The sequence below is a fragment of the Spodoptera frugiperda genome, chromosome 28 (genome assembly GCF_023101765.2).
Source record: "Spodoptera frugiperda isolate SF20-4 chromosome 28, AGI-APGP_CSIRO_Sfru_2.0, whole genome shotgun sequence".
Classification (NCBI taxonomy): domain Eukaryota; kingdom Metazoa; phylum Arthropoda; class Insecta; order Lepidoptera; family Noctuidae; genus Spodoptera; species Spodoptera frugiperda.
This window is the reverse complement of record NC_064239.1, coordinates 1,704,316-1,716,771: the sequence shown is the minus strand read 5'-3', so window position 1 is coordinate 1,716,771 and position 12,456 is coordinate 1,704,316. Positions and strand designations below refer to the sequence as shown.

Genomic DNA, 12,456 nt, shown 5'->3' with positions numbered 1-12,456 from the left:
ATTTTACCGTCGTAGCCGGTGCTACGAAATGCTACGAGATGTCGTAGCAACCATGAAATTTGGGAAACCTTTTGTAATTTTACTTCCATATCATTGAATCACAATTAATTCCCTTCATACTGTAGATCTTGTATAGGTGCGAAACATGTAGCTCTATATATCAATTACTGAATACTAAATGTATACGTCTTCTTGAAGCGCTACAACGCTATTGAGATTAAATAGGATCAAGTTAATGTGAGCCGTGTAGTATGTATGGAGCTTCGTAGCGTATTGTCTACGGCGTAGCATGTAGTACTACGCCGAGCGATTATTGTCGTATTCAGTACATAATCGTGAACTACATAATTACATTATATTATTGTGTCGAACTTAATCTCACATAAATCTTACAATGAAGTGGGAAGTGTTTCAGAAATCTGGATGATTCGCTTGAGTGAATAATGTAACGGTATTTTATACGTAATCCACGCCTACGTATTTAAGAGTGGTCTCTATAATAATTCAGGAGACTAATATAATACCAGTTATTCTTGTTTGTATGTAGATAAAGTCTGTTTTCGAAAACAGATTTTCATAGTAAAACTTTCGAAGAGAACGCAAAAGTTTTTCTTCCATTTAGAACATATTAAAGCTATCTCTGAAAGGGTCTAGACACATAACGTGAGGTATTTATGAAGTTAGTTGCAAAAAGTTTGCTACCACCGAGGTTGCAATATTGCATGTTGTACGCTTATCAATTTTCATCAGGCCGACAATGCAGGTATTAAAAGTTTTGATTTACGAACTGTAGTTGAGGCGATAATATATATTTTTGAAAATTCTTACTAATTTTTGAGTAAAAAATATTTATTGGTCTCACTAAGAGATTTAAATATTATCCAGACAAGGAAAGGTTAAAGATAACTTCTGTTGTGTTTGATGAAGACTTATGAGTACTTCGAATTGAATTTGTTCTCGAGTATGTGTAAAGGAGGTATGTTTTCTGTTCTTACCTGTTCCGTGATGACTTGTGCGTAGGTACTGTAGGCTCCGAACTGATTGAACACGAAGGGGTTGAGCAGACTCATATTACCAGCCATCTGCTGCATGCGCCGCAATTGTCGCTCCTTTTCTGTATCTGCAAACTTTACCACGAGGCTCGATGACGCACCCTGTAACAATGTAACGAAACTTTTCACATTTTGGACTCTGTCGTGTAAACAAAACGTCATACTTTTACCTATTAATGTACTTTTACCATCGGAGTCAAGGCAATTCTGATTGTACTTTTATACTGTCGTCGAGTGAACAATTTGTAACAGTAAATAGCAAAAGTTGTGCACTTTGTGCTTTTGATTCTACCCCTAATAGAGAGGAAAATTAATCCCGCCGCCGCTGGAGCGCAGATACGACGTTGACCTCTTTAAAAATGCAGCAACAAAGCCCTCGTGAATATTAAAACTGCAATAGCAGACGCGTAAAGTGCTCCCCGGACTATAACAACGGCAATCCCACAAACTAGGGTACAACAAAACGGTCGGCACAATACCGACAGCGAAACGTTCAGCGTTCGCATTCATTATGTATTTGCAGTCGGAGTACAGGCAAAAATGGGTGGGCGCGGGTAGGCCCGGCACGAGCGCGCAACAGGTTTCCTCCCCATAGTTGCAACAAGTTATTTGGGCTCACATCCAAAAATGCATCGGCCGAGACGTTCCGCGAAGTTGGTCGGGCAGGAGCCTCTCTTGCGGAAAACTGGCTTCCTTCCGAGCTCGGCCACTATCTCCGCAGCCGGCCGCGGCCTGCGGCACCGGCCCGGCGGCGGCCCGGCGGCGGGCGCGCGATGGTAAGTACGCGTTAATTGTCGGCGCGTGTTTGCTAAAAGTATTTCACAGTTGAGCGCGAGCGTGGCCGCGCATAACATTTCACTATTGAATTATTCCGTGACGGTACGTATTTGTTTCGACGATTCCATTGTTTGATATTTTCGATTTCCGGTTTATGCAAACGTTGCGGTTCCGCTTAAAAGCGTTCGGTCCATTTTGTTTTTGATCCTCAATAAAAATGTAAGTATTTATGAAAGCGGCAATATATTAAAATGATTGTTGCTATATAAAAGTAAGATAAGATACTTTAGCAATTAGTTAACTAAACAGCGCGCGACGTTTACGAGTAAGCAAGTTTGTAATTTAATGGAGTTGGTTAAGTCATTAAATTATTATTAACGTAAAAGATTAATGGTAGTATTAAGGCTCTCCGAAATTTGCTTTAGGTAACGGTTGATTAATGTTTATGTTATGAATAAATATTTGAAAAAGTTTCGTTGTAAAGTGCTTTAAAGTTTATTCGCTTAGTGTAACAGTATTAGTGAGTATGATAGTAAACAGGTTTAATGTTACGTTGCGTGAGTATGTATACATGTACAGGATGATATAAATCGGTGCGCGGGTTGAGGCGACAAATGGCGGCGGCATGGCGTCGCGTGTCACGTGGGCGTCGAAGGTGACGCTAACAAATGCGCCGACATTATTCTCGCAATGTGAGAGTACGGTGTATTACTACTACAGTATATATACACTGACGGTATTATATATACTTTGCATTTTTAATCCGTACTAACTGTGACTAGTATTCATGACAATCTCGGTCTGTCTAGAAAATATTAATCCCATAATGCGTACGCGCATTATAAATAGTAGTTCCTTATTTGTTTTCGTAACGTATACCGTATATTTTAATGTTTAATTTTTTGGTTGAAGATCTATCAAATTTTTAAATTATTAAAAAATAGATACAAATTATTAGTGACTTAGTCAACTTCGAGTCACCTTAGTATTAAACAACGAAAACCAAAATATATGATAAAAAAATTAAGGCATTATTATAGTTATAAAATAGCATAACGAACATAACATACTACAACATAGAACTATATAATATATTATACCGAGTCACACGACTATAATATTCCCTGCACAATCTGGAATTTAAACAGAAATCTTTGCTCGATCCTCGCAGTATAATTCTAAGCGATCCAGGTCAAGTTACCCGTTCCCTTAGATGTGGCTTCACTGAAAGCGTACTTTGAAGTAGTCGGCTTAATACTGATAATTGATTTCTATTAATAGATTTAAAAGCTCACTTGATTGGAGATTACTTGTTATTGGGAGGTTAAATGGTTTCCATTGGTTTTGTGATTGATTAATTAATTAATTTGAGATATTTTCGTTGGTTATTAAGTATAAATTATATTAAATATGTAAGATAGTTAATGATCACCCTTGTTACTGAGTGGTATTATAAAAATTAAAAACCAAAAAATTTAATGAAAATTTAATCTTAATGTTTGAAGTTCCTTTCAAACGGATAGCGTTGTCGAACTCGGTAAATGACAAAATGTTACATAAAGAATGAAAAGAAAAACTTAACATTTAAATATAATCACAAACCGATAACGTTCTCAAACACAAATATTTTTTTAAACTATACGTTATCTCAAACTAATATTTTCTTCTATGTCGTAGGTGCGTTTACAAATAAACAATTCCACATAAACATGACCCTCAGACCCACATCCAGACATTGTGAAAGAGGCCCCAAATATAATACACAAAATAAACCCATCAATATTCTCATTAAAAATGATTCACCAACCAGTATAATGTAAATAAACTAAACATAAGATAGAAAGTCAAGAATAACCTCCTTTCGTCGTTTTCTTCCAAGCTAAGTTTTATTACTTATTTTATTAGGTAATCGCGTCGCGGCCCCGTAAGGGGGGACATGGGGCACATTCGTTACGTCTTCTCTGCAATTAACGGGACATTATTAAACTCTTAATTGCTCTTGTGTAAGTTCACTCTCGCTTGTATAATTTATATGTTTATTGTACACTGTATTTATAGTTGTTGGAAAACGTGCTGCTATAAAATTATCGTGTGTTAATAAATTTATGAACACATTATTATAATGTGTTATGTATTAATTAGCGTGTGTTATGTTATCATAATAAGTTTCGATATAAATCATTTCATTGTTATCTAAAACAATGTGTTTGTTTAAAGCCCAAATGAACTATTACCGCGTAGCGCGTAGTAGTGCTACGGCGTAGCATCGTCGTAGCACAATAGCTACGAAATTGTATTCTCGAATTTGTTTATTGTAATTTCCTTCTAATATCATTAAATATACATAAAACAAATTGAAAAGAAAGTAATAAAGAGTTCAAAAGAATTTCCTTGCTAATAAAAGTAAGTCTAAACATTGGAATTGCTATAAAATCAATAGGTTCGGCAATAAAATGTAGGTACAACAGACAATATACTAGTCACTAGTGTGTAAATATTGTGACAATAAACATGTCAGGGGCCAGTGTAAACAACACACCTCCTACGATTTAGTACTTAAGTCGAGCTAGAAGTAAAAATAGTGATCCAACCGACATTCTAGGTTACGATGATAGGTTGGACCGGATGAGTTCAAAATTCAGGTTTTAGTGTTCAAGTTTTATGTGTATTCAAATTTTATGAGTCTAGGTCTTTTTTTTTAAAAAAGGAAATGTTATTACCTGTCAAGATAACTTTTTTTACATTATGTTAATTGTGCAACCTTTATGATTACGGTGCCCTAATGAAATAGGGATCTTTGCCCGTTTTCACCAACGACTCCTAAACGACCTCTTATCTAAGAGTTATTTAACGTGAGGGAGCACTTAAACTGATCCTTTACTTGTACTGTTAGGTGTCATTTAAAGGTTGTTTAAAATCAATATGTCATTATGTATAACCTAATCATAACTTAGGTGTTCCTTAAAATATAAGAGAGCTTGCTGAAATCCAGCATTTCTGCGCTATAAAGTATTTTTTCTCCCAAATAATCTCATTACTACTAATAGCGACAGATAGTGGCAATTAGACTAATCAGCCGCGCAAGATATATTTGTGTGCGATCTAAGAAGGGTCAGCCACAAGACGTCCACTACTGAATGGCTCCTTGCGACCTTTGTACGGCAGTCTGTTGTTTTACTTATAAAATAGCTTCTTGAATTTTCTGAAACTTTTACAAATACATACAGAGTGGTGCTTAAGTTATCATATTAAAAATGGAGTTATTATTACTCGATATAAATCTGTTTAAATAACAAAGTAAACAATGTAACTTAACAGGTAATACATCAAAAATACTTTATGTATGACCGTTTATGTTAAATGGTCTTATTGAGCTCTATGTGTTCTGTCAACGGTAGTTATAAAAAGATTATAATCGTATGATCATCAAGATTGAGAGTGTATACCAAATATCAGATTGATCTGTGGTCAGGAAGGAGCTAAAATTGTGTCTAATATATTTTCATTTCCTAACTGACATACTAAATATTTTTTTAATTTTCATACCCCATCATCATCCCTATTCAAAGATAACAAAGACAACAAATTACACATCACACACAACAGCAAACCACCTTATTTTCCCACACGTCATATTCTCAACACATATCTCCGCTTGATATAAACCCAGTACACCACAGGAGCACCTAAATAAACAGCAGTACATACGCGTAGATGTCCGTCGACAGATCGAGATCAACAGTAAATAACCGCGCCAGAGACAGAGGGCTTCCTGCCCAACTGACACTTAATGTGGAGACAGGGACGGAGTTTGTGAACGGAAATATGTAATAACATTGTACAAGTGACGTTGTAGTGGAGTAATGATTATTATTTGTTGCTGGTGTTCGCTTTTTAAGTTATTAGTTTGGTGGTTTATGAATTTGTTATGGATGAAGGAAATAAGGATTAGTTATTTGAATTTATGTTTGGTTTTGGTAGAGATTGCGTAGAGAGAAAAAAAAATTTTTTTGAAAAGAGTAACGATGGAGTTTCTTGCTCGTTCTTCTCCATTCGAAGCAACACTTCGAATGGAGAAGAACGGGAACGGTTGGAACGAGCGCCTAGCTTCACTGACAGACAGACTGACGGACAATTCAATTTGACGTTTCAAAAGTGCCTAATTTAGGATTAATTGAAATAAATGCTTTGACTTTGACTTTGATTTCGTTGTCGTACATAATGTTTTCTTTTTTAAATAAACTCTTTCAATTTCAAAGAAACTTACAAAACATTACGTCTCCTTTGTATTGACAAGTTCTCTGACAAACTCATCGAAACTGAGAATCCAATGATTCTCGGTTTAGATAAGTAGCAAATTCCTTATAATAAATTAGGATATAAAGATAGATTCCTTAAAATCGTAAGTACTCAATTGCTACAACTTACGCCACGACGTAAGTTCCAGTTGGCTTACCGCTGCGTTTGCTGATATATTATCATAGTTAAGTCGGTTTTTTTAATTACTGTGTCATATAACCTTCTGTTGTCCAAAATACGTCACATTATATATGCAGTAATTAGTGGAAATTAACAGTCAGTGAGTTCGGTCCTGCACCGGAAGGGGGCGTGTCGTGGAGGACGGAAGCGGCTGCGGCGCACACAATACACACCGCTTTCCTACTGACTACACTATGCACTGTGCTCTTTAGCCTAATGTCGGAATACTAACTTATACTACTAGAACAGATTAATATGCAATTGGTACTGGGGTTCTAGGAAAAGGACTAGATAGTATCAGGCTTTTAGGGTTAGGATAAAGATAGGCTATATTAGGTAGTCTAACTATCCCATACTAAGGTTAAGAGCTGGCTAGAAATACATAAACGAGAGTGATAAATATTCTCGGAAGAAAGAATAACGTTTGTGTGTGAATGTTTAAATAATAATGTACATTATGTATTAGGCATGACATTATCATCATCATCTATGCTTTCTCGTAGGTGTAAGAAGCAAATCTAAAATCGAAATCAAAATAACAATAATAACATTTTAAGATAATAAATAAATGGTTAATTTCATGAAGTCTTAAAGCATAAAGTAACTGTTAAGGAAACATAAACCTTATTTATTAATTGATGCACTTGTACCATTTGAACACTATTACCAAATAGACAGTCACAGTGTCTGTCTGTGTCTCGTGGCGGAGCGGGCAGCGGTCTCGTATGATATGCCAGATAGATTGCCTCTCTGATACCGCACGTACACAATTGCACTGAACATTATATCTCTACTAATCTACTGTTGAAATAAACTGGCGACGTAATTGAATAATGTATATTTATTTTTGTTAGGTAGTATTATTATATTATTCATTCATTTTTATTCATAGCGCATGCTAGGTGCTTAATATGCTCCATTATTTACTAAAAAAGTAACAAAACTTAAGTTAGACTTGAATGTCTGGCTTATATATTTATATACTTAAGGGGCTGTTTTAAGCTAATTAACTGTTTATCATAATTAAATTCAATAAACCTTAATTATTATTATTATTGTAAAACCGAAAAGTTATGAGAAAAGAAAAGTGAAAAGAGTTTCATGAATTTAAGGATACTTCCCCGACGACGGTCGAACCCAATTTTTAATCTTTCTCAGTCAATTTAATTAACTAAAAGTTATTCAAACTCGAACCGAGTTATACAATCGTGAACAAACGCAAATTTCAACGAAATAGGGTTAAGTTAATTTAAAACTACGGTTCGTCCACTAGAACAGCATAATATCGGATCATTTATAACCGGGTTCTGGGCAGATGAACGTTACGTAGGTATCTATATTTATTACTTGTATTAATCATCTCAAAACCAGAGAATTCGGTCTGGCTTAATTGAAACACAAATAGCTAGGTGTGATTGGAGCGATGGCGAGATTAAACTAGTTCGAACCGGTTTAAAGCCTCGACAAAGGGTGCGAATGCTAAAAGGTCGTCCGGACCTTAAGGCGTTTTTACATAGATGTTCTATTACAGAACGGAATTGTTGCGAAACCATAATTAATGAATAATTAATATACTCAAGTTGTCTTAGTTAGATAAACGTTTTGTTCAAACCAAGTCGGGTTTGTGTATTGATAGTGGATCCAACTATATAATTAATTATGATTCCGTGAGTCGACGAACTGTAATGTTACGAATCAAACATGTACTAGCGATACGGAAATAATTTGAATACTCGCGATTTCACGAATACTACGCAGATTATAATTAGTCTACATGTAGGTGTAGCGTAGGAAATCAGAACTTAAAAACCACTTATAAAGCAAAACTATCCGAAACCCTAACGAGTGTAGGGCCCAACAAAAATGATCTCAACCACTCAAAATTAACGAGTAATCCTTCCACAAACGGCCGCCACTAAAACCTTTCTTGCGACTATAAACCGTGCTCAGTATAAACGTGGCTTTACCCTCGTTTTATTAGACCCTGGCCATAGATGGCTGGCTGTAATTCCTTCATACAAACGCGACCGGTGTCGGACGCACCGCGCCTCGCTTTGTTCGCTAAGAGGATGGAATGGACTGAAAGCCCTGCTCTATACGCCTCCAACTTAATTGGAATCTTTTAAAGTTTACTCGGGCAATAAAGGAGTCTGAATTACTTAAGTACGACGCTCCGTACGACCGAGGATTTACCTCCAATGAACTTGTAACAGATGTTGGGATGTCTCGCCCGTTTTATGCGCAGCTAACGTTACGTGTTGTTTAATAAAGCTGTTTGTTATCGCGATAGTTCGCGAATTATTGTTAATGATTTAATATTGTGGTGTTGCCTAGTTTATGAACACTTTCCCCGGTGTTTCAGCGGAGTTATTAGGCAGAATTGCTCCAAGAGTAACGACTTGTTTACGCAGTTTTAACATATAATAACGCCCCTTATTTATGTACTGTTCCGTTTAAAATGTATTTGCATACTTCAAACAACTTGTATTAAGGTAATATGATTTTATAAAACACTTTTATCTAAAGAGGTATGTTATGAGGGCCTCGTGATACGTTAATATCATTTTTCCATATTTTATGTAACAAGAGTACGTTTAAAATGGATTCACCTCTCCGTCATCTCGAGTCATCTCATATTGATGACGTAATAAGCTTACTCATGTACAAGTTGTTGGCACACAATACATAAGGTTTACGTCGATTGGCCGCTTATTTTCGAGTTTGGGCCGTGCAATAACTGGCTCTTGTATTATTCATCGGCCAATTATTGTAAAAGCAGTTTTCTGTTTCTTCCGTTCAGTTCTTGGCTCCGAGAGGCAGGTGAAGTGGCCTTGTTTGGCTCAACAATTGGCTTCTGCCCTCTCAATGCCGTATTTTCATTATTGAATATTAGATCAAATGTCGTCGTCGAGAAAATCTTGTTGTTAAGACCGAACCGTTGAACGGGAATGAATACCTTGTATTTATTATTTACGTTCGGAATTGAGTCCGTTTGGGTATTATTTTGCTTTCTATTAATGGAGTCGGACGGATATCTTTATTGCTCTTGCAAATATTTTCTTTTTATTTTGAAAAATGTGCGATTTCTTGGAAGTGAGTATTTATTATTTTGACGTTAAAATATACTTTTGAGGTAAAACCATTTTATGAATGATTTAAAATCCAATTATATTAGGAGGGAGGGGCAATATAGAGGTCTTGTTGATTTTGAAAACTTAATTTCCATTAGTGGAAACAATACACACTGGTAGGTACTGAAGCAAACAGAATATATTCAGGCAGACTAATGTTAACACGATTACCCAAACGGAACACACAAGTAGAATAAATCGTAATGTAGAAAGTTTGAAATTTTGTACTCATCGAGATTTTGGGAAAGGGACGCTGATTACATTGGCGACCGAGTGGATTCCCCGGGGTAGGGAACAGTAAGGGTCCGTTAATACGAGCACATCCCTATTATATATGAGAAAGTGAGTCTGTATGTGTGACGGGTTCTCTTACATTATGTTATTCGGAATCTCTTGCAGGAATATCCATGGTAGTAACATGGTTCTTGAGTATGAAACTGCGGAAATAATAGTTGTAAGATGACCTGTTTTAGAGCATTTTAATCATCTTCGACATAGCTACTTCTATTCGTTAAATTTAAGTGCTATGCTATTCAATATACTTTTATACAAATTCCGAGTTTAAAACCGAAGCCCATTCACCTGTCACAAAAGTGACTAACAAACGATATTGATTACTCAGGGTCCTGTCCCAATGACTCAATCTAAAATTAAGCCCATTAATCAAAGACTGTCACTCATTACAATATTTTAATAATAAACGAACGGAGGAAAGGAAAAAGAATAGATATAAGGCTGTCTACAGACTACAGGCTCGTTTAATTTGTGTAGCCTGTCGATATTGCAGTCCCGCACCCCGCTCCGCCCGGGATTAGAGCAGGCCTTATTTTATCTTTTTTTTTCCACAAGACCATGTAATAAGCCGAATTAATCCGCGACAGGACGCAGTGTTGGGACAGGACAATAGGTTGGCGGTAATACCCGGTAATCCCAGCTCTATTACGGTAAAGTTTCAGTAATTTATAGTGTTAATTAGAGCGTGGAATATTTTTCGCTAATTTGAGTTTAGTGGAGTTTTGTATCAAGTTTTAAGTGTGCTCGCTTTGTGATAAAAGTGCAATTGTATTTTCAACTATAAATCTTATATTTAAGCTACTAAAGTTTCAAATTGCAACATAATATTGACCCCCTAATATTAAGGCAATAAATACGAGTTGTTCGAGTACCAGGTGACCGCTCTCGCAAACTTCTTGCGGCTAATCCATACTAAAACACCTCCCGCCATGATAAATGATAGCGAGGTTTAACAAGCTCCGTAAATTTAGGTTTCAACTTTTATTTATTAATTAAGAAAAAACTCTGGCAACCCCGCTCGAAGAAGCTGGCAATATTTTACTTGAATCAACTTATTTTTATGATATTGGCCGAGTTTCGTTGGATTAAATATTAGTAAAGATTTTGTGTAATTAATTTTAAAAATAACCTTTTATGGTGTATTTATTTATATTTTGTTTTATTTTTTAATTTCTTACAACCATAGGTTTGTAATGCACATGCCTAGAACAACATATTACTCTCAAGTATTTTACTTCAACTTGCGGTTACAATAATTATTCCGGTGCAATTAAAGGCTACTTCTAAGCTAATTAAATATTTTATTTACACGTCAGAACATCATTCTTATATCCTTCTACATAAAGTAGAATTTCTATCAAAAATACATCATCGAAAACCTAGAAACAAACCGACATCCGTTGAGCCTATCAAAGGATTTGTAAAAACAACGTTTTGTTATTTATCTTGTCCATACATCATGTGATTGGGAAACAGGCAAACAACACAATCAGTCCCTCGAAGGCTCGTATATATCATTCAGATATCAAATATCGTATCGTATCAGTCGTTCCTTTGTCTATGGTCACTACAATCACTACTCATTCGCTGACGAGCATTGAAAGTGATAGGTGATGTGAGGTGGTATTGGCATGTATTATTATGTTGTAACTAACTGTTGCCCGCGACATTGTCCTTGTAGAATATGTAATTACTTTTGATAGAATTTGAATTATTGAAATGTTTCTAAAATATATATTTTTTATAAGAATAAAATAGCCTAAGTTATTTGTTAGTAAATATATCAGCTACCTTCTAATAAAAGTCCTGTTATTATTGGTTCAGCATATTCAAAGATTAGCCAGAACAAACAAATAGGCAGATTAAAATTATAAAAAACGTTCGTTGATGTATGTAGCGCGCACGCAAAGAATGAATATAGTATGCATGCATGTAGTAAAAAGTGATTATTTCAATATTAGAAACCAACACACCAATTTTATTTATATGTATAGATGTCATGTGTTATGTTACATTACGTTACCTAAAGAGGTGCTTAGTTAGTTTAGGCCAAAAACTGATTTATATGTAATTACTGTGCTCAATACACTTTATACAAACATTGTTGGTACACCTTAAATAAATACATAAATAAAAGATTCCTATCACAAAAAACGACCATTATAACTGAAACAGTACAAAAACAAAACAAAGAAATCTATCACTGATCAGTTGTGCACGCATCGTTCGTCCACAGGCACACGCCACGTCTCAGCCGTACACACAAATTACATTACGGATAATATTGTTGATGCGTACTCGAACAGAAAATACCGGTAATATTAGAGTGGGCCGCTACGAACCGTGAAGTCATGGCGACTAGTGATGTGATATTTATCGATGTTCTATCGAGACACAATCGAATGAATCTTATCGATTAGGTTTAGGTAAGGAAGATTGTGTGATTGAATGTCTGTTTTAATGTAGAGACTTTGTTTGTTGCATAGTTGCACATTGCAAGGTTATGCAGAGTTTTAGTAGCTTTTACTTATCAATTTAAAGATCATTGCCGCGTATAGTGCATGGTGCTCATGATTATAAGCCATAAAATGCACGTAACTATATAACCTCATGAATTCTATATGTGTTACGACAATAATTATTGTAATACAAGAATATTGACTTATTTATTATTAATAAAATTAGTATTATGATAGTATTTTAAGTATCATCGTTTTTGTCTA

The 12,456-nt window shown here is 35.4% G+C and overlaps 1 protein-coding gene across 21 annotated transcripts in view; it reads right to left on the bottom strand.

Annotated features, from left to right (window-relative positions):
- Positions 1 to 12,456, bottom strand: part of LOC118264903 (CUGBP Elav-like family member 3-B) — a 628,396-nt gene that overhangs the window by 19,244 nt on the left and 596,696 nt on the right. For all 21 annotated transcript variants that reach the window (XM_050705739.1, XM_050705723.1, XM_050705719.1 and 18 more), the window contains one exon: positions 996 to 1,154. In XM_050705739.1, the coding sequence (XP_050561696.1) occupies positions 996 to 1,154 (159 nt within the window). The remainder of the gene's footprint in view (positions 1 to 995; positions 1,155 to 12,456) is intronic.